Source organism: Oryzias melastigma, linkage group LG14, assembly GCF_002922805.2.
Source record: "Oryzias melastigma strain HK-1 linkage group LG14, ASM292280v2, whole genome shotgun sequence".
Taxonomy (NCBI): Eukaryota; Metazoa; Chordata; class Actinopteri; order Beloniformes; family Adrianichthyidae; genus Oryzias; species Oryzias melastigma.
This window is the reverse complement of record NC_050525.1, coordinates 3909914-3932449: the sequence shown is the minus strand read 5'-3', so window position 1 is coordinate 3932449 and position 22536 is coordinate 3909914. Positions and strand designations below refer to the sequence as shown.

The window sequence follows — 22536 nt, the reverse complement described above, 5'->3', positions numbered from 1 at the left end:
TTTTTTTTTTTTTTTTTTACCTCAAACGAACACAAACGCTGCATCTGAAAACCCCACAAAGCAGCATGAGAAAGCTAAATCCCTTCCACTGTGAACTGGTAAAACAGTCGATAGCGTTTCATCGTTCACTCTGACAGAAACTACAGAAAAAAGCCTTTGATACGGTGAACCTGTACATCACCGTGTCCTTTGCTGTCTGAACACACAAGGCTGCACCAGAAAGGTCGGTGTGTTTTGAGGGGGCTGAGAGCTCATCCCGCTGAAGGAGACGGACACCCAGGACAACAGGCTAATTAAACAAGCTGCAGCCTGCTGCGGACCGTGACTCAGCACACTCCCTCACTTTATGTGTTCACACGCGCACGGACGTGCACGCAGTCTGGTCTCTTCCTCCACAGACGCCCGGCAGGTGGGCAGGAACTGACATCAGGGGAGAGAGGAGTGCAGAGACAGATGGAGGCAGACACTGAGATTTGTTCTGAGTTATTGATGCAGGAGGAGGTCCTGAAAAAATGTTTCACCTCTCGTTCCTTTTGCAGACTGTGTTCCAGCTATCCTCAGAAGCTTCTGGTTCCAATTTGGATCACAGATAAGGAGCTGGAGAGCGTGGCTTCCTTCAGGTCCTGGAAGAGGATCCCTGTGGTGGTCTACAGGTGGGTTTGCTGACACACACTGGTCAAGGTACAGCAGTAAGTTTTGTATTTAGCTTGCTAATGATCTAATTGATTTTAATTTGTGTCCCAGGCATCAGAAGAATGGTGCGGTGATTGCCCGCTGCAGCCAGCCTGAGATCAGCTGGTGGGGCTGGAGGAACACGGACGATGAATACCTGGTGACGTCCATCGCTAAAGCCTGTCAAACGGACTCTGGGGCCAAAGGGGCGCCGGCCAACCGGCAACGAGGAGAAGCTCCCGACTCCTCCGACAGTGACTTTGGTAAAGCGGCTGTAATGTTTTCTGCATGACCCTTTCATTGTGGCACACAGAGCAACTCCCCCCCCTCTTCCTGAGCTGTAGTCCATCCAATATATTTTCATCGTCACAAATAATCTCTTTTTCAAACTGTATTTTATTGTCTGCTCCAGATTCAGAAAGGCATTTTTAAGCTTAATTTTTGTTATACATGACCTCCTTCAACATAAAAAAATGCCACAAGAACATGTTAAAAACACCATGTTCCTCAGATTGTCTTTAAGGCTTTAATGTGAATGTTAGTGGTTTTGTCTTTTACTGGTGGTAAATTTCCTCCCGTTAAAACACGTTTAAAAGTTCATGAAGCTGCACCTAAAATGACTTTATAGTTGAACTTTACCCAAACATTTTCATGTTTTTGTCTTTAAATGAAATCAAGAAAAACAGGTGTGGAAGTTTTCAGCTTGAAGACAAACAACTCTGTTTTTAAAAGATAATGGAAATTTGTCCAAGGAATCTGAGCCCATCCTGCACAAATCTTCAGTTTCAGTCTGGTTTGGAGTTGTTAGTGGGTTAAAGATGCTTTCAGGTTGTGTCCTCCTGCATCCTCATTGTCATCAGTCCCTTCATCATGTCAGCAGGTTGACTGACTGAACCGTCTCCTGCCTGTTCTCCTCAGACTCCTCTCTGACTGGAGCCTCTGGCTGTGACGACAACACCGTCCCCCACAAACTGCTGATCCTGGACGCCCGCTCCTACACGGCTGCCGTGGCCAACCGGGCCAAGGGTGGGGGCTGCGAATGTGAAGGTTTGTCACATCAAACATTTCAGAAATCTGTCAAGTTTGCAGAATGTTTCCACCCTGTCGTTGTTTGTTTGCTGACCTCTGACTGTCAGCGACTGAGATAATAAACCATCAGAGCGTCTTTGTTCTGCTATAATCAAAAGATCTCATTCTTCTTTGTGAAAGCTGAAATGTGGCATCTTCATAATTTGTAGAGCACCAGTACTCTCAGAGTGGTGTTTGTGCTCCGTGACCTATTTCTGAGTTTTCTGTTTGTGCTCAGAGTACTATCCAAACTGCGAGGTCATGTTTATGGGAATGGCCAACATCCACGCCATCCGAAACAGCTTCCAGGCTCTGAGGGCCGTCTGTAGTCAGATCCCGGATCCAGGAAAGTAAGTTGATCCGTCTGACCTTTCTCTCTGCCCCCCTCCCCCCAGTTCTAATGGCTACAGCACACAGAAACGGCTACCATGGAGCTGTCCCGCTCCTGCTGGGGCAGCCAGCTGTCCGTCTGCAGCCGTGTTTGTGCTGTTTGTTCCTGTGTGGAGGATTTTTCACCCACCTTCAACATAGCTAATGAGAATGTGCTCGGACATGAGTCGTGTACCAAACTCCACAGATGTGGCTCCAGGTTTCTGGAGGTCTTCTTGGTGTGTAACAGACCCTCCTGTGTTTGCAGCTGGCTGTCTGCACTGGAGAGCACCCGCTGGCTGCAGCACCTGTCTGTCATGCTGAAGGCATCCACTCTGGTGTGTTCAGCCATGGAGCGGGAAGGCCGCCCCGTCCTGGTCCACTGTTCAGACGGCTGGGACAGAACGCCACAGATAGTAGCCCTCGCCAAAATCCTGCTGGACCCATATTATAGAACTTTAGAGGTGAGCCTGCCTGGTTTGAGGGTTTTGGGGGATTTTTTTTTTTTGGACTGCGTGAATCATCAAATCTTCTCGACTGTTCTCAGGGTTTCCAGGTGCTGGTGGAGACGGAGTGGTTGGACTTCGGTCATAAGTTCGGGGACCGCTGTGGCCACCAGGAGAGCTCTGACGATGTGAGCGAGCAGTGTCCGGTCTTCCTGCAGTGGCTGGACTGCATCCACCAGCTGCTCAAACAGTTCCCCTGCCTGTTTGAGTTCAACGAGGCCTTCCTGGTGAGTGAGAAACGACCTCAGCAAAAGTTTTTAGGGATAAAACCGGGAGCCGTTAAACTATTTAATCTGACCGCCAAACTGGAATAATCTGAATCATGTTTTATTTTTCATGTAACTCCTGTGTCTACCCATATATGGCGCACTACGAATACAATGACATTTTTTTAGGTGTAGAAGATTACATTTATTTTTCTAACCTCCATGTGTGCTTTCAGAGTCATGCATTTTTCCGATCATTCCAACAGCACAATTTTAAATCAAATGTGAGGCTTGTTTTTATCCAGATTCCATGTTATTTATCACCAGAACACTTTGTGTGTTCGGTCCTTCTTTCTATTTTTAGAACCCTTTGTGGCCCATGAATCAAAAAGTTTGCCCATCCCTGCTTCAAACTGAAAATGCTGGTTTTCTAAAGGCAGTTTTTCAGCTGTGTCATCTGGAAGACACCAGACATATATTTGAAGAAGCCTCTTTTGTTCTCTGGTGTGGTTTAGGTCAAGCTGGTGCAGCACACCTACTCCTGTCTCTATGGCACCTTTCTGTGCAACAACGCCCGCGAGAGGGAGGCCAAGAACATCTACAAGCGCACCTGCTCTGTCTGGTCCCTGCTACGCACGGGAAACAAGAACTTCCAGAACTTCCTCTACATCCCCAGCCATGACACGGTAACCCCCCTTGATTGCTCTGATTTTCCAGCTTGGATGCTCAGACTTCTCACTTTCCATTTCATCGATGTTGCCATTGTTCGTTTGTCAGGTGCTGCAGCCTGTCTGCCACACTCGGGCGCTACAGCTGTGGACGGCTGTGTACCTGCCCACCTCCTCCCCCTGCACTGCTGTGGATGAATCGGTGGAGCTCTACCTCCCCCCGTGCATCGCAGGAGACGAACTCACCTCCCGCTCCTTGGACAGGTACGTCTTCAGAGAAGACCACTCCGGTGGTGTTTGTGTTGTTTTTAACGTGTTCTTGTGGCATTTGCATCATGGAGGACATTTATAAAGAAAATTGAGGCTAAATTTGTATTTCTGAGTATTAATTTTTTCAAATCATTGTGAATCAGGAGCAGATGAAAAAAAAAAAATACAGTTTGAAAAAGCTCATAGATGTGACGTAAGTGTTACAATGAGCAGGCCACAAGCTTCCAGCCCTGGTTCACTCGTAGACAAATGGATCCATGCACGTCTTTGTTTTCCCCATCTGAGCTGCAATCTGGGTCAAAACTTTACAGCTGGATGGTTTTGATATTGTTGCACCGCTTACTTAAGTTGGTGGTGTGAGGGGCTGTAAGTTATAAGGAGAGCTTGTAAACAAATGGATGATGGGAAGTGGGGGCGGGATGAATCCACTCCAACATTTCTACCCACAATTCAGATGAATTTCTAATGAATTCCTGCCGCTCTACAGAAACTATGCCCTAGAAAACAACTGAGAACACGTTTACGGAAGATCAAAAGATTCCAGCCCATTCCTGTGGCGAGTTATGGTTATTAAAATAAATGACTGCAATGCTCAATTTTGCCACTAGGGGAAGCAAAGGAAAAGAAAACTGCCATAACAAGAGATCAAGAAATAAACAGAATTTCTTTGCAAGCCTGTGCCATGTCTGGGTAAGATGCAGTTAGGTTCGCTGCCAGCCTCACCGCTGTTGCTTTAAATTATCAGGTGTGACATCACAATTACCAAAATGTAATTATCAAAAATATAATAACAAAAATAGCTGAATTTGTAATAAGTGATTAGGCTACTTGGTTGTTTGAGACATTTTTTTCCAACTGAAACAAAACAAAACAAAAACAAAGCCACAGATAACAAGTTGACCATATGTTATTTTGCTATAATGTCATGTCTGCTTTAGAGATTTTTGAAAACTCAGACTGCCCTCTGGTGCCCATACTTGAGAATTGCATCTATATTTTTTCTGTGTCTAAGGCTTCTCTACATTTCCTATTTCTGTTCATTCCTCACACCCAGGCTTCCTAAAACACGCTCCATGGACAACTTACTGTCTGCGTTTGAGAACGGCGCCCCCCTGACGCGTACGTCCAGTGACCCTAATCTGAACAAACACTGCCAGGACGACCGCGGTGCAGCCGAGGCCTCGTCTGCCTCGTCTGCAAACGACTCTGACGACCCAGAGGACGGTCAGTCTGACCACCAGAGCCCCACCCAGAGCGTCCCGTGGGCAGAGGACCCTGAAGACGGGCGGGCGGAGCCTTGTCTCACCACACAGCCACTGCCCTCTCCACCCCTCCCCTCCGTCACTACAGACTCTCCCAGCTCCACTCCTGTCCTCCACCAAGCTTTAACTCACGCCACAGACCTTCCCCTCCCTCCCCCCGTGGAGGCCGAGAGCCCCTGCAGGACTGCTGACGGCGCTGTGCCCCCTACCCTGGACTCAGAGCCATGCTTGCCTCTCCCCTGTAAGAACTCTCCCCCTGCAGCCGTCGCCCCCACCCCGCTGCTCAACGGACACTCGGATGGTGTTGCTGACTCTGCACTTAAACAGCCCACCCCTCTCCCCATGGAGGACTCCACCGAGACCATCACAGGGGAAGCAGAGGGTCCCCCCACTAACCCGCCCCCCATCCTACCTTCCACAGCACCTTTGGTTCTCCCGCAGGAGGAGCCGCTCAAACTGCAGACTCAAGTTTACCCCCACAGACAGACGGAGGAGGTGAGGGGCAGAGGGGCGGACGGCGCCCAGCCGATGGTCCGCCCCCTCCTCAGTGAGAGCCCGCTGTCGGAGCTGTCCCTGCTGGGCTCCCACTGGGACAGCGTGCACGGACTGGTCCAGTCCGCCTGCAGCCACCCCGGAGTGAGCCGGGCGCTGCAGCCCAACACCTACCAGTGCCGCCGGCTCGCCACTAAGCTCCTGCGTGCGCACGGCCTGACAGTGGGGGGCGGGTCTCAGTGCTTGCGCAGGGAGGCGCCCTGCTGTCCCAGCAGCCCTCTGCAGGCGGGGTGGCCCTCTGTAGCCAGGAGCTACAACGGCCTGTGCATCCCCGCCATGGCGGCCCTCAGCAGCTACTCTCTAGCGGCCCACCAGTTCCAGCTGGCGTCTTTTTCCTCCGCCTCCAGCTCCCCTCCCCCACCGCAGGCGCCAGCCTACCTGGATGACGACGGGCTGCCCGTGCCGCTGGACGCTGTGCAGCAGAGGCTGCGGCAGATCGAGGCGGGATACAAACAGGAAGTGGAGGTGCTGCGACAGCAGGTGAGGCAGCTGCAGATGAGGCTGGAGAGCAAACAGTACGGAACCCCCCCCTCAGAGCCGGACGTGGACTACGAGGATGACATCGTGAGTACCCTTCCCTCTGTAAGTGACGCTGCTCTTAGACAGGACGCGGTCATTCACTCTGCTGCTCTCTCCTGGTGACCAGACGTGTCTGCGGGAATCGGACAACAGCAACGAGGAGGACTCCCTGTCCACCCACAGCGAGGACCGTCTGTCCGAGGGCAGCTGGGACCGAGTGGAGCGCAAAGACGCAGAGGTCAGCCTCCCTAATCCTCCCACCGAGCTGCTGCCTGGGTTTTGGGGGCTTCTCCTGATATCTGTGTGTGTGCAGGTCACCCGGTGGGTCCCCGACCACATGGCCTCCCACTGCTTCAGCTGCGACTCTGAGTTCTGGATGGCCAAGCGGCGCCATCACTGCAGGTGAGGCCGTTTCCCTGTGATGTCACAGAAACGTCAACATGCAGGAAGACTCACGGGGGGAGCTGGCTGCTGCTTTAGAGTCTGAAGCTGTGGAATGTCAAGTCATGCTGCTTTATGCCATCAAGGTGTTTCTCCCCCACACGGTTTTTCAACCAAACACAAGCACAGTTTGCACAGACAGCATAAATCAGGGCTTTAGGGTGAAGTCTCAGCAGCAGACTGCTGGCCTAGAAACAGAAAAAGAAACGTTCTGTTTCCCTATTTTTAGAATAGAAAGCTGCTGCTCCTTCCTAACAGCAGCTGGGTTACTTTTTGTGAGGATTCCTCCTATTATTCCTTTTTTTTTTTTGGTCAGGCTGGGTTCCTTTTTGTTTTAAAAAGGTTTTAATGAACCGTAACACAAAACTAAACCTCGTCACTGATTTAAACTTCTGCTTTCTCTCATTTAACCCTTTAACACCTGAGTTGTCGTCGGTGGTGCCTCAACATAAAATCTTTAACATAACATTGCAAAAAATAACAGCTATATTTTAAAATGATTAAAAACAGAATGAATCTATTATATTAGTGCAACATATTCAGATAACAGCATAAAAACATGCTAACAAGTCAATTCAACTCTCTAAATCACTCTACAGTTTATCATTAAATCTGTTGAATTCTCCGTCCTCTGTGTCGCTTTAGAAGAGACTGAGCGATGCTTCTTCTTCTGCTTTGTTGTTGGTAGTAAATACTGATACAAACACCTACATCGCCCTCTAGTGGTGAGGCCAAAAGAAATCGAGTCACACTTGTGTATGACAAAATAATGTGACTTTTACTCTGAAAAATTTGTTAATTTTCTTCCATCATCAGAAAAATTCTACAAATATATGTTTAAAAACCCCAAAACACCATTTCATCTGAGTGAGTCTTTAATTTTGAGGCTCAGATGAAGGAGAGGGACAGAGATCCAGATTAAATCTGGAACTAGTTTCCATTCACTTTAGAAATGTGTCACATAGTCTTGATCTATGGAATAAAATGTTCATACAAAACATTTACATTTGTAGTTACTCAAAACACTTTTGTCATAACTTCAGTTTTGATTTTGGGTTCATCCTATTTATAAATGTATAAAAAGCATCAGGAGAACAGAAAGAAGGGACAAGATAATTATGTTTTTATTGATAAAGATTCAAATGGCTGAAAACTCCAAACACTAAAATCCTGTAAGGGAAGGAAAGTTTGTAACTATTGGAAGGATTTGTAGCTAAGCAGACATTAGTGTGATGCGATTGAGATAAATGTTTGGGTGCTTTGGTTTAATCATCTGAAGCAGCAATGAGACGGTGGTTCTGAATGATCCGATGTCCTTTCATGATCGATGCTGATGTATCGACGCTGATGGTAGGTGTGGTCTGTGCTGCCTTTCAGGAACTGTGGGAACGTGTTCTGTAAAGACTGTTGCCACCTGAAGCTGCCCATCCCGGACCAGCAGCTCTACGACCCGGTTCTGGTGTGCAACAGCTGCCACGACCTGCTGCTGGAGTCCCGCACGCGCGAGATCCGCAGCCAGCAGCTGAAGAAGGCCATCGCCACGGCGTCCAGCTGAAAGGAGCGCAGACCGTTCCGCCTCTGCCCCGCGGGGAGCCCTGCTCGCTGTTTGAGCCTGCTGTCGTTCGGCTGCACTTAGGAGGATTCGGAAGGCTGGATGTGGAAACGGGGACTGGACGATGAGCTGGAGGCAGAGAGGCCCGTCGCTAGTGATGGAGGGGGGGGGTTCCTGCAGAACAAAACCCCTCGAGTTCAAGGACCTTTTTTTGGCAGAGTGCTGCCCCCGTGCAGCTCTGCCCCCAAACACCTCCTGACAGACGCTGTCTCGCACTTCAGAGGACAATCGACACCCACCATGAGTCGGGGACTCTACAGCCTTCACCTGCACTGCTGGAGGCTTGGACTTCAAAAGGATTGCTGCTACAGTATTTAAAGTCTAATTTTGTATTTTTGTGCACTAATATCCGTCGTGTATTTGAGGGAATCTGAGACCAAACTTGAGCTAAAGGGAGAAACCTGCTGTTTACTTTGTCTTGTTTTTTGAGCCTGAATGTAACTGGATTCGCTCTGTGTTCACGTGCATTCAGTGGGTCGTATCAATGTTCATTTGCCGCGGTGTGTTCTGGAAATTCTCTGTAAGTCATTCAACGTGGTTCTGTCCTTATCGGCGCTCTTCTCCTTCATGTTGGACGGGTGAAGCCATTGAGCGGTTCGTGTAAAGCTTGATGTCCATGTGACTGAGGACTCCTCAGACGGATCCAGAAGAAGTTCTGAAGACTAAAGAGTGCCATATTTAGTTTAGTCTGTTCTGAAAGCTGCCTTCTTCCTCATGGACAACGGCAGGTTTCTAATTGGCCACATGTGTGTTTAAATGATGCAAATCTTTAGCTGCTTATTAAAGACGTCTAAACTTCTGGATTTAGAATGATGGGCTCTAAACTAAATTAGCAAACCTTTGTGTTTTTTTTTTTTTTTTAACCCAGCAAATATTTGAGGCGTTATTTTTGCACGGTGAAATCCAAACCTTCAAGATGAGCTCAGACGTGTAACATACATAGTTGTCTGATCCGTAGTGGTGGCAAAAAAAGTCACTTAATGAATAATTGTGGAAAAGAAATACACTGTAAAAGTGAAATCCAATTGTTTGAATTAAAATATATCAATGATCTCTTTGTGTCTCTTTATCTGCAACTTTTTGCAAACTTTTTCCCCCATCTTACTCCAAATTATCCTCATAATTAGGTGAGTGATGGTAAGTGATCATTTTTTGTATATATTCCCAGTGGTTTTTAATTGATTTAGCTGTTTTAAGCAAAACATAAGTATGTGGATCTAGTCTTCTACAATAATGGAGTAAAGCAGGGAGCTTATAGTCTTTTTCAAACTGCATTTTTTTTTCCATTTGCTACTGAGTCACTTAGAGAAATACTCAGAAGTGCAATTTTAATCTTACTTTTGTTAAAATATTTCCTCCATGAGGAAAATTCCACTAAAACAACCATTTTAACTTGAGTGGGTCTCTGCAATTCTTGCGTTTGTCCACAAGATGGCGCTTTCTATCTAGAAGAGTGAAGTCATTTGACTTTTTTTTTTTTTTTTTTTAATTCCTCTTCATTTTATTTCCCTCTTAAACTGATTTATTCACTCTCAACCATGATGGAAAGTAGCCTTTTTTTATTACTTGAGATAAACATTTCACATACTTTTATTTTCAAAACCTAATTTCTCACGGTGCATTTTATTAACCTTTTTTTTTAGTGTTGCAAAGCTTCACAAGTTTTCTTTTTTTTTTTGAAAGTCAGTCACTCAAGTTCACCGCTTTTACCTGAGGGAGTATTTGTGCTTGTTCAGCCCTTCGCCCTGACCTATGAATGATTCAAGCAGGAAAAGTCAACCACCTCCAAGCATTAACCAGCGCTCGTGTCTGGCACAGGACGGAAAGGTTTGCAGGAAACTCTTTCAAATCTGCTCCGGATGATCAGGTATGAAGAGAACTGCAGATGAGGGGAAAACCAGCCACATTGAAACTGTAAAAGTCATTTCAAAACTTCAAGATCAAAAGTTTTTTTAAACAACAAAACGGATAAATGCAGGAATTCTGCATTGGGATCCATTTATTTTGATAATTTAATGTTTTCTTCCTATATCTGCTCCAGTAAATTTATCAAAGTTGTCAAGAGGCAACTCAGTTTTTTTTTTTTTTTTTGTAGGGAATTTCTGCTGATCTGTTCCCACTCAGCAGGATGAATAATTAAAGGTTCCTCGCTTTGAATAAGAAATAAAGGTGACGGCTCAAAATGTTTCTGGGCTGAAAAGTTAACGAGAGATATCAGGAACTTTGACATGTCAGCATTTTTTATTTTTTAGCTGGGTCTATAAGAAACTTTTAAAGAAGATCAAAGTTTGGAATAAACCTGAAACAAATCAAGAAGTTAAAGGTATTTAAATTTAAGTTTACTGAAACCATGAAGAGTTGTTGAGAATTAGGGGATGGATGGTTCAGAATCTTGATGCCACTTTTTCTGGTGGATGACGACCTTCAAAAAAGTTTAATAATACTTACAAAAATAATGTAAAATAATAAAACCCCGCATCTGATGTTCCAAACTTTGTCTGACCCCTGAAATAGACTCTTTTAGTGTGAAAAACGTTTGTATTTTTAAATGAAATGATCTTTTCAAATGTAATTCTGAAAGTCTGATTTCCTGCCTTTGAGCAAAAGTCCCATTAGGATGATAAAGAGCATTTACTGTTGCTATTTTATCTCTTTTCTCACCTGAAGAACCCCTTTTATAAACAGATCTCCCTCATTTCCAGAACGTTTGTCTCAAATCAACATGACAAACCGGAGTGGGTCGCTCCCGGGCCCCTGCGCACTGGGAGCCCATTGAGAGCCCCATCCTCACCTACGCGGACCTTATAGAGGCGAAAACTGGAGTGGGAGGGGCCAGGCTTTCTTTCCCGCCGCTGGGTGCTGATATTTAGGTATAAGACCCCACGCAGGAATGTGATCGCATCAGAAAAAAAATCGAGCTTTGTGCGTCTTCTTGTGTGCGTCAAGCCGGAGCCGCTCCAACATGCAGCAGCAGCTGATCCTGTACCTGGCGTGTGCGTGGACGCTGTGCGCGGGATCAGGAGGTGAGTGGAGGACGTCCCTGTTTATATTCACCTTTTGAGGTGTCGGTGCGCTTTAAGAAATGTTTAAAACAGGATAGAAACGAGGCTGTTTGGTGTCAGACATGCGCAATTATTCTGCTTTTGTTATATATATCAGTGCGCCATCAAACAATCAAAGGATGATTTTTTTCTCCCAGTGCAGTCCTGATGTTTAGATATTTTTCAATTCAAAATAAAGTGAACTTTATTGTTACTCAGCAGGATTAAGCATGAAAATCCGTTGAATTTACGCAGCAGTGATATCCTTCTATAAATGATGGAGTTCATATTAGAGGCTTTAAATAAATATTCTCAGAGCAAATAACTTGTTTGCTGGTAAAGGTGATGGTCACCACCTCCACCCCTTCCCTCCCTGCGCAGCAGGACGCGCACCGCTCGCGAGTCTCCACGATGCGCACCTGCCCCGTCCGACATCTCCAACGTGTTGGTTTGCTCCACGCGTGTTTTCTTCTGCTGCATTGAGGGTACGAGCACCGTGAGGCACCCAACCCCCCCTGTACCACCTCCACCTGCTCAGATCAACGCGCCCGCTGTGCGCTCGCGTCCACGATGCCGCAGAGTCGCGTCACGCGCGGTCTTCAAATGATCGTGAGGCAGAGAAGACGTGGGTGGAGTGTGTGGGTGTAGGTGGGGGGTTCTGGCTTTTCTTCACGTCTCTTTGAAGTGATGCAATCTGAAAAAAAACGCTCCTTTTTCCAAAATACAATTTTTTACGCACACAATCTCTGTGGAAGGCGCGCTCGAGTGCGTGACGGGCGCGTGCACTACGGTCACATTCAGTAGACTTGGCTTGTTTGTTGTCCGCGTGCGCTCCTTGGTTTCCTTCACATCCACAAAAACTCATTCATCACGTTCATCGTGCGCCGCTGCAAAGCTGAGCTCTGATTGGTGGAGATTTGTGCGGACAGAAATCTGACTGGCTGAGATTTTTAAAGTCTCCCGTGAGGCACAGAAACCATATTCTGTTAAAAAATGAAGTTTAAAAGTCATCAAGTGACTGAAAGTCACTAAAAAAATGTTTATGTAATGAAACGGGGCTCTTTGGTGTATTTGGCTTAAAGTCCAAATTCCAGTCTTTCTGGTCTTTACATTTTTACTTTACTTAAAAAATAGACTATAACGAAACGTTTTCCAGCAAAAATGATTTAGCTTATTATTTTTCCTCAGAGTTTCTATAGAAGTGTCTCCATCTTTGTCGACATAACTGGTTTTATTCTCCTCCTAAGAGCAGAAATACGTATAATCTCTGCTTCATTTCAGCAACTTAAACCTTGAAAACCAAAGCGTAAAATAAGCAGCGAGTCCTCAGAAACGTCTGGATTTTTTTTCTCACAGAGCCTACCTAACATTTCAGATGCATGAATTGTGTAGCTCTCATTGTTAGCAGCAGTGTCATGTGACATGTGATCCCTCAGCACGATTTTTCCATCTTGCTCGGTTATTTTCGGCAGGAAGAGCTTCACCTAAAGTGATTTCCCTGCATTTTTCTCAATGGCATGTTTGTTTTTCATCAATTATTTATTTGTGACACAGCAGCACACATTTATCTATCGAGGAAAAGTGGAAACAAGGAAACCAATCTATGAAATATTCATTCCCCCCACCTTCCGTCATGGAAGAGGGAGGGGTTTGATGATGCTATAGATTGACTTCAGTCACTTTGATGCCAGGAGAAGATAAATCACAGACGGAAACATTTAGAGAAAGGATGACAATTTACGTGACAATAAAGGTTTTCATTTTTTGTGGCCGCAAATAACTGTTGGTCCCAAGACAACAAAAAGTGTGTGAGTGTGTGTGTGGAGGCTGTGATCTTCCAGTCAAAGGTGGACCACTCTACCTCTGCACCACAGCCGCCTCGCTAAATCTGAAAATGAATGAAAACAACTATTTTCGTGACAGCCTGCAAAAAAGAAAAAGAAAAATCAAATGTTTCTGTGTTTCAGATTGGTGCTACCAGTCCCAGTTCTCCTGTGATCATCAATGCAATGGTAAGATTAAAACGTTTTTTTTCTGTTAAAAAAATGAAGCTTTTATTTAAAAAAGTATATGTCAGATTTAGAATAGTTTATGGATGAAATCCAGAATAATTTATGGATGAAATCCTTAGAAATTCAGCATTCTCACCAAGGTCACATTAACCCGAACTTAAAGGGTAACCAAAACCTAAATCAACTTTGGTCATAGCCAAATTTTTTACAAATTAAAATAAACTTGTTTAATTCCTCAAAACATAGTCAAAAACCATCTGTGTGCTGCCCCCTACAGGTTGAATTAAAATATTGCATTTGAATTTTGTGATTGGTCAAACCATTTCAGAGGTCGCACGTCATGATCTGCAGCTCCAGTTATGTTAACAGATCTGTTCCCAAGCCCCGCCCCTCTGACTGGATTTTGTAATTTCGACAGTGGGTGGAGTAAGTCTCCAACTTCCCTGTTTGGTTGCCCTTTAAGCTTAAATGCTGCATGTAAACAGGCAGCTTGACCCAAAGAGAAAGTGTGCGAGGTGTTTCTAGGCTTTAAATCTCCTTGGGTTTTCTATCAACAAAACTTTGTTGAAAATAGAAATAAAAAGTAAAAATATTAATTTTGAACTTTGAGGTTTTCTTGGTAACAGTAACATTTGAAACAGATTACAGATCAAGAAATAAAACATTGAACCTCATTTTGTTGCCGTGTTAGAATATTTTAGAAAAATGTAAAATAGTAGTGGACCAAGGGTTGACACTTGTGGAACACCATTGGTGAAACTGTCGATGAAGGTTTGACTCTTGTCCTGAAGTTGAGTCATGGCGGCTCTGAGAGCAGTCACCCCCTTCTGTTTGATGAGTTTCTTTAATTGTTTCAGCACCAGAAAACTGGGACCACGCCAGCAGGAACTGTGCTGGAAGATCCCAGTCACCCGTCAACATCGTCACCAGAAAGACGATGAAAGACGACCGCCTGACTCCTCTTAAGTTTGAGAACTACCAACATATATTCCGAGGCTTAATCAAAAACAACGGCCATTCTGGTGAGGTGACAGTGAGCGGCACCTGTCTGCAGTTATGTGCTGTTGCTTGAGCTTTCTGTGCTTGTGTCCGTTCCAGTTCAAGTCGGAGTTTCTCATCCCAGCACCATCTCAGGTGGAGGTCTTTCAACCACTTACAAAGCAGTGCAGTTCCACCTGCACTGGGGCAACAACGGAGGACCAGGATCTGAACACACCATTGATGGGGAGCAGTACCCCATGGAGGTGAATTCTGAGTACGGATAAGACCTGTGCAGATAAAGCCAAATTTCACACTGGGCAAGTGACGCACGTTCAAAAATGTGTAAAACGTGGTTTAGCCTTAGGTGTTCACACTGAGAAACCAGGGAGGGGCTTCTTCATTTTTTCCTATAGTTTACTAACGCATCCGTGCCAAATACAGTTGGAAGAGGTTTGTGTGAAAGGTTGAATCTTGCTCCAGACTTTTTCTTTCTCAACTCTGTTCCGATACATGGAACAGTTGGTGTCATAGAACTCCGGCACAAACTGTAATGAATTAGAAGGGACATCATCCTTACACCAAAACCAAATCTGAGTCTCTGATTGGTCAAAGTTCAACATGTTTAACTTTCAACGCGTGTTCAACACATTTTGCAAGCAGTTGTAGAAACGTGCGTAGGGACGTGTGAACGCAACAGTTTTGAATGTGGAAGTCTAAAATGTACACGAACGCGTGTTTGTGTCGACTTATTGAAAGTTGTCACTTGAAAGCGTTACTGAGAGCTAGCCTTGAGCTGCATTCAGACCAAACTGGATTCATGGAGTAGGAGGATCCAGCTTTAAAGTTAAGTCAATGTGTAGATGTGATCAAAAGCGAGATTTGAGCTGCACGTTGCTAGCATAATTTGAGTGTCAGGGCAGGATTCAGGCATTGTGACGCATCCAGTGACCAAAAATCGTAACTTTGGGAAGGGTGTATCACGTTAACCAATCAGAGACTCTGCTGGATCTGTTTAGTGGGCCGATTAGTGGGTGGAGTCCAAATCCCATGAAGACAGTGAAGAAAAGTTCCTCTAATTGTATTCTTATTTTTGTCCTCTGGAATAATGCGGGACAACAGATCGTCAAACTGGGTAGCAGAGAGACAGAAGTACCGCTGAAAGCGGCCGTCATTCAGATGGAGCTCCCGCGTCAGATGGTGTATCTCCCTGTACTAGGAGAGTCTCTGAATGATCTCATAATCACAGACATGGAGACGTGATTACTGATGTATCTGTAGAGTTTTTTTTTAAATAAATGAACCTGACCTCTAAACATCATACATGTCTTCCATGCATTGTAAATGAGATATACACAGGCACCGCTCCGTGTAGCGATCAGGCTAAAAGCATTAGCTGGTAGCTCCTCCCACACAGGTCAAACATGAACACATTTTTGGACAAATTCGTCCAAATAAAAGTGTGCATCAGGTTCGGTGTGAATGTACCATTAGAGTTTAATTTAACCCTAAAAACTGTTCACATTTCTGTTAGTGTTGGAGTTTTTGATGAATGAAACCAGCAGCAGTCCAACAGCTGCACTGTTGTCTCCTCAGCTGCACATCGTCCACATGAAGAGCCAATACAGTGACCTGGGGACGGCCCTGAGGGACAAAGAGGGAGTCGCAGTTCTAGGGTTTTTCTATGAGGTACCTCTTTAACGTCTTTCTGCAAGCCAACATCGTAAAGCAGAAGTTTGTAAATTATAATACGTGTTTTGCTGTTTCAAGATGTCCAACAGCCCGAACCGAAAGTACGAGTCCCTCATCAATGCGCTGAGAAACATCAAACCTACAAGTGGGTATAAAGTTTGAATTTATGAAGTAAATTTTCTTCTGACTAATTGCTTCTTTTCTGTTCTCAGATGGAAACACGACTCTGTCCCCCATCGCCTTGGCTGAGCTGATCCCCCCTGAGCAGAATCTGACCTCCTACTATCGTTACAAGGGTTCCTTGACCACCCCCGACTGCAGTGAATCTGTGGTTTGGACCGTGTTCGAGAACCCCATACCTCTGAGCATGGATCAGGTTAGGCAGCGGAGACTTCCACCTGATTTTTCTGTAATACTCTCACATCCAGGCGGAGCTTTCAGAACCTCATCTGTGGTTGCTTTGCTTTTAGCTAAAAGCTTTCTCTGAGCTCCGGTTCCAAAACGGGAAGCCCCTGGTGAAGAACTTCAGGCCGCTTCAGCCCCTGAACGGTCGGACCGTCTTCCGCTCCGGAGGCGCAGCGGTTATGATCAGCTCTGCCCTCCTCGTGGTGGCCCTCGCCGTGGGGCTTGAAGTGTCCCAACCCAACTAGAGCGAGGCGTCCTGAAATGCACTGCGACCTTCATGAACTCCAAAACGTTCTGCATCAATCCTCAGCTGAGCCTGGTTTCTAACGTGTTTATTGCATGGTCGGTAAGATGATAGACCTCGTTGCAGTGCAGGGATCACCCCCCCCCACCCATCACTCCTCCCTTATGTCACAAATGACAAAGGTGTCCCAGGACGACCTTATGAACGGTGCTGTAAGGGTATGATCAGCATTCATGCATGCGGAGCAGCAAAACAGATTTCAGCATTGTGAATGTTCCATAATACCAAACACTGAGGACAGCAGATCCCTGAGTCATGCCATCACTGTTTTAGCTAAACAGCAAGACACCCAACACATGACTGAAGTACTCATTAAACCTCATCCACCTTGTCCAATGTCAGGCAAATTTAGTTTCAGTGAATGCCACAGTGGTCTGTACTCCTGAGCGCTGCAGCCGGCTCCATGACCAGCGCCGGGCACATTTTTACCAGAGCATGGAGTTATAAATAATCCAGCTGAGTCACAAAAGCGCGTATCAAAGCCAGCGGTCATAGGAGTCAGTATTTGGCTTTTCTTTCAGAGTGAAGCTGTTAGTGGAGCCGCTGAGAGCAGGAGGGACGGCGAATCCACCAGCCGGTGAATCCATGACGAACACCTGCAGGGTGTTCTGAGAGGAAGCTGCAGCCTCTGTGCTCACACGGCTGAAGATGAGCCGAGTCACAAAGAGGCTGACGCTTCAGCTTCATGGGGGAAAGGGAAAATGCAACAGCAGAGCGCTTTCAGAAGGGCTCAGTTGCTTCCTGTCTTGATGTATCAGATGTTTAGTACGAGCTACACACCTGCTGGAGTCACAAAGTGAGTCTGCCAGAATCCTACACACAAACTGAGATGATTCGACTGAATCTCAGATGCACTGAATGTTTCTGACTGAATTCTGCACGGCTCCCCTGTTTATTCAGAGGAACTTCTAATGTATTCCGGTGAGAGATCTGCACAATTTCCCGGACAGTTCAGTATTTGTTTTTTTTTGGTTGTGTCATCAGGCATCAAGTAAAATCTTCATGCTGCGTCATTGTACACATTTATACATGTACTAAATGTTTTATATTGATTTGAAACATTTATTGTTATTTATATAGACAAAGTTTATACAGAATGCAAATGTGTGAAGCATGACATCATTCAAGAGTTACTTATGACCTTCAAGTACATGAGATGCCAAGTTGTAAAGCTTGAAACTGTCATTGTCGATATAGAGAATGTGTTCCAAGTAAACAATAAACTGTATGCTTTTTTTTTTAAAGGATGGTGTCTTCTATGGTTCTTAAAGGTATTAGATGATCTACAACCTTCAACACTTAAATCGAGTCCATTTTTACTGATTACAACCCAGTAAAGTCTTCACCCTTTGGAAAAAAATGACATTACTCTACATTTTTGTTGCTATAATGACACATTTTGGCAGGAATAAATAGAAATATAATGAAAAAAAAGCTTTAAAAAAAAAAAAATATGCATGGCTTTTCAAAATAAAAGACACTCTTTACCACATAGGATCTTCCCACTGCAGGAAATGTAGTAGCAGGGAGAGTAACGTCAGCAGTGATTTAAAAAAAATAATGAATAAATACAGTTAATTATGTAGGCCTTTGTAACCCAGTCAATTAAAAAAAAATAAGTGAAAATTAAAAAATTTCCCCTAAAGCTTCTCACTCATTTAGCCCTCTAAGTAGAGAGTTATAGAAAAATTGAGGCTTTCCCAATTCCTTCACCAATCACTACATAGTGCGTTCGCTCTTTTCTAGTACTGTTCGAATCATCCAAAATCGAGTGCCCTACAAATTTCCCAGAAGTCTTTGCTTCTTTGTGGGCTACACATTTATTATATTATATATTAAATCTGTGGGTCTACATTAGCGAATATAGACCACAATGCATTGCGGTTGAACAATTTTTGCAAAATAACGTGTTTAGTTGTATTTTTTTAAATAAACCATCCACATTTTTATCATCAGAACACACTGGAGTCATTAATAGACATTGTAAAACGTTCGTATTGATTAGATTTAGAACTTTGTGAAATTGGTGACATCATATTCACTGTTCAGAAAAAAAAAATAAATAAAAGTAGTGAGCATGGCGTGCAAATTGCTTTTATAATCCAAGCCAATACATAGTCCATATATAGTATAGTTAGGGAGTGGGGTGTCTTCACATTTGAACTTTACTAACCCTCAATGACATTAATAGTCACTGGCAGATATGTTCTCAGAAAATACACAACATTGGCTTTATAACTTTAAAAAGTCAAGCTAAAACAAAAACATCTCTACTAGCATTTAAATGTAAACATCTGTTCATCAGAGCACACCCACATGAAGAAATAAGTTTCTCCTCCGCGGTAGAACGAGTTGTGGAATACTCCTCTGGCGGAGTGATACGCAGTCATAAGTCTCTGTTCTTTTCCCTTAAAAAAATGATTTCAGAAAACCACAAACCCTCCAAACGCACCATTCAACTGAATTGAAGGGAGAAGCCGTAGTGGTAGGGGAAGAATTCAGATTCAGTATTATAGATTTTTTGAACCCTGAGGCGCTCTCAAAAATCAACAGTGACATTTAATTTTGGTACTGCTTGCTGACCAACTTTTGTGACAATTTTGTGACTTTTGTGACAATCAGACAAGCAGGTGAGAACCCAAACCACCAACGATGATGTAACAAAGTACCCAGAATTTAATTACAACACAGTAATGTAATAAAATATGGACACAGAGAACTTGGTGTGAAGCAAGACAAGCCAAATCAGAAGATTCGGGAAACATTCCTTAAAAGGAAGTGGCTAATTAGAGTGCAGACAGATGTGACAGCTCAACAGGATCCACAGATGAGTGGGCGGAGTCACAGCCAGCCTTCACAGACAACCTAGAAAAGGAACATTTTAGTACTAATTATATGAAAGTCCTGTGCTCAAAATCAAAATCACACTGGGCAACATTTGGGAGGGAATTTTAAAAAATATCTTAATTCCAAAAAAAATAGAATTTTCTGCCAAATTGATGTCGTGAGCTTTATAAGGTTAACACAAACTATAGAAACATACTGAGGATAAATGTTAAAGACAAAGACACTACCAGAAAAAAAAAAGATTTTGTGTCAGCACTTTATACTAAAAAGCTTTAAACAAAAAAGTGTTGCACCACAGTCTCTGCTTCTGTGATAACTTTATCTTCTTGAATTAAGATGTAAGTTTAGTGGAGGAAGGATCATGGTATGGGTTTTTTTCTTGGTTGTTTTTATTCCTGCTCATTACAATTTTTTATTTTTATTTTGAAAGCGTGTGAAATTGTTTGCACCTGCTGCTGGTGTGGTTTCAGAGTTTCAAGGTTACACCCTCCTGTTTGTTTTGTGTTTGCAGACAAACTGACGGATTCCATCCCAAAGCTTCATTTCTTGACAACCAGTTTTGAGGAAAGTTGATTCTAGTCCCGATTGACTTCTTTGAAGAGTCAGACCTGCAAGTGCTTCACAAACACACCCTTTCTTACCAGCCTCTGAAAAGTTACAGGTCCATCTTCTACTAATTTTGAGTTTCCCTCCTCTTTCTCTACAACCTCCCCCTACCTCTCTCCTTATAATTAAGGAATAAAGAGCGTTTTTGTGATGGTCAGGCTTTGAAGTGTGTTGGCTGAGGCAGACAACGAGAGCGCCTCCATCATTCATCTCAAAGCCTTTTTGTGGCACGGAGACCACAATAAAAACATTTTTCTTCAAATGCTAAAACTCCCTGATGAACCTGTATCATTCAACTAGCAAGAAATGAGCAATTCAGAATTTAGCACCTAAATCAGAGCTATTTAAAAAGGTGCAGTGTGTCAAGGACACAGAATAATCTTATAAACCTTAATCACTTTGACATAAACGCAGATAAATGTTTTGTACAAAAAATTAAACAGGAAGTCGGTTAACTAGGTTTCCTATATTACAGATGTCCTTTAGCAATTTTTAAAAATGACACTGGTCAGTAAAAGAAGTATAATTCAGATGATTTTGTTAGGGATATATATCTTTGATAGTGATGTATTCATGATTGCACATATATAAATGTTCCCTCGTTGTACAAAACATGTCAATAGACAAACGTAAATATAAATATGTTCTACAATTAACTGTGGACAGCACCTCGCATGGTCTGTAGCATCCATAGATTTTACTTTCTTCCTTGGCACAATATGTACTTGTTATGTAAATTACGAAGGCTAATTTAGAAATGAAACACTGTACGTCAGGGGTCTGCAACCTGCGGCTCCAGAACAACATGTGGCTCTTCTATCTCTCCATGGTGGCTCTTTGTCCAAACATAAACTAAGTCATGGAGACTGCTGACCCAGACATGTCGAGCATCAGAGTCAGCAGCTCCCCTAAACCAAAAACTACCTAAAGAAATCAAATAAACAAAGCCTGCAAACTAAGACTACCAATCCTAAACTAAAATGACAAAACCCAGCAGAGTAAGAGAGGGAAAAGAACAAAAAGAGAAGTTAAAGAAATTAAAGAAAAATAAAGCAGCAATTTTAAAAAGTAAGAATTACTTAATTAGCATTTATTGAATTTAGATTTAAATATATATTTTGATGTCTGAGGTGCACATAGATGATAAACTTTGTAGGTTTTTACATCACTGTTGACCTGAAGAGATTTTGTTTGCTTAACGCTACATCCAGAATGAACAGAGTTTATATGTAAAGCAAAACTTTGTTAAAAAGTTTGATCATATATGAGTTAAAAGCACATATTATCTTGTGTTGCACAACACTGGTTACTAGCTGACCAGAGATCCTGTTTGGCACAGAGCATTGTTTATCTTGAAAAGAAGTAATTTGAGGTTCTGACAAACGTAAAAAAAAAAAGTAAAAAAAAAAATAAAAATAAGAGATACTAGGTTGATAATTCCTATTTATTGTTATTTATTTATTTTTTAAAAAGAAGGTCATGAATGCAAATCCAAATTTCTTAAAGGCTAACGTAAGATTATTCGGCTGCCTCCAGGTTTTGATCATAGGAATTGAGCCAAAATGGCTCTTTTACTGTTAAAGGTTGCTCTGCTAGAAGTAGTAGTAGGTGAATGTGTTGGTAATATATATTTGTTAAACAGACTCTGAGAGAGCGAAGGACTCACTACCCACAATACTCATCACATGCCACTGCTTCAAACTAACAATCATCTTGTACAGAGCTAAAGGTTGCTATTGTTTGAACACTTAATGAAGCACTTCAAAATGTTCACAGCATATAATGAAAGGGATGGTGATCAATTAAAGATTTTTCCCTAGTGAACCATTCGTCCATCCATTATTGGATTTTCCCCGTCTTCTTGTAGTGATCTGACATCAGTTTTCTTCCACACTAAAACCTCAGACCCATGGATGTCCAATGTTCCTGCATTTCACTTGATGGAACCTTAGACACTGCAGACATGTTTCTTCCCTGAAAGATTCCTTATCCCAGAACTAATAACAATGCGACCTTTTGTTATCAGAACTTCATGCAACATGGTTACGATATAGTTCACAGGGAGTGCAACAACAAAAGAAGCAGCTTTTATGCTTTTATCAAGAACTAACAGTTCTGTGACAAAAGAGGGGGATACGTCTGAGAAGCAAGGATCAGATATGATTATGTTAGCTCAAGTGAGCAAACGTAAAATGGAAATCTGCCCTGATTGAGTCGACTCTAAAGCATGCACAAAGATATCTAAAGGCTGATACTGTGACACTTGTGTTGAAACTCCCTGGTGACCTGATACAGACTGAGATGAAGGTGTTAAGTCAGCAGGAAGGAGGATCTGACATGTCCATGTTAGCAAGAACAAAGAAAAATCACCTCCAGGTTGCTAACATCTGTTTGATTGCATTGTTCTCCGGGTTCTTCAGATCTGAGAAAAAAATCATATTGTTTCTTAGAAAAACATAGTTTATGATTACAACCATATATGTGTGTCATTTATCTTATGAAAGAG

General features: G+C 43.4%; 2 protein-coding genes across 4 annotated transcripts in view; both read left to right on the top strand.

Annotated features, from left to right (window-relative positions):
• The window catches only part of mtmr4 (myotubularin related protein 4), a 46286-nt gene extending 37088 nt beyond the window's left edge, over positions 1-9198 (top strand). For all 3 annotated transcript variants that reach the window (XM_024265670.2, XM_024265671.2, XM_024265669.2), the window contains 12 exons: positions 540-653; positions 745-935; positions 1591-1719; positions 1979-2090; positions 2378-2573; positions 2657-2842; positions 3337-3507; positions 3599-3753; positions 4814-6137; positions 6220-6330; positions 6406-6494; positions 7911-9198. In XM_024265670.2, coding sequence (XP_024121438.1) covers positions 540-653; positions 745-935; positions 1591-1719; positions 1979-2090; positions 2378-2573; positions 2657-2842; positions 3337-3507; positions 3599-3753; positions 4814-6137; positions 6220-6330; positions 6406-6494; positions 7911-8088 — 2956 coding nt within the window. In that variant the 3' untranslated portion in view covers positions 8089-9198. The remainder of the gene's footprint in view (positions 1-539; positions 654-744; positions 936-1590; positions 1720-1978; positions 2091-2377; positions 2574-2656; positions 2843-3336; positions 3508-3598; positions 3754-4813; positions 6138-6219; positions 6331-6405; positions 6495-7910) is intronic.
• A 139-nt stretch (positions 9199-9337) lies between these two features.
• On the top strand, positions 9338-17821 carry ca4a (carbonic anhydrase IV a). Its single transcript, XM_024265704.2, has 8 exons — positions 9338-11168; positions 13154-13198; positions 14056-14220; positions 14297-14442; positions 15773-15865; positions 15947-16013; positions 16081-16244; positions 16339-17821. The coding sequence occupies exons 1-8, from the start codon at positions 11108-11110 to the stop codon at positions 16516-16518; spliced, it is 921 nt and encodes a 306-aa protein (XP_024121472.1). The 5' UTR covers positions 9338-11107; the 3' UTR covers positions 16519-17821.
• Positions 17822-22536: the final 4715 nt, after the last annotated feature.

Bases quoted from the DNA above. Each gene is read 5' to 3' on its own strand.
- ca4a (XM_024265704.2), top strand. From the start codon at position 11,108: ATGCAGCAGCAGCTGATCCTGTACCTGGCGTGTGCGTGGACGCTGTGC. The intron at 11,169-13,153 runs GTGAGTGGAGGA...TCTGTGTTTCAG, and splicing joins GCTGTGCGCGGGATCAGGAG to ATTGGTGCTACCAGTCCCAG. The intron at 15,866-15,946 runs GTACCTCTTTAA...TGCTGTTTCAAG, and splicing joins TTCTAGGGTTTTTCTATGAG to ATGTCCAACAGCCCGAACCG.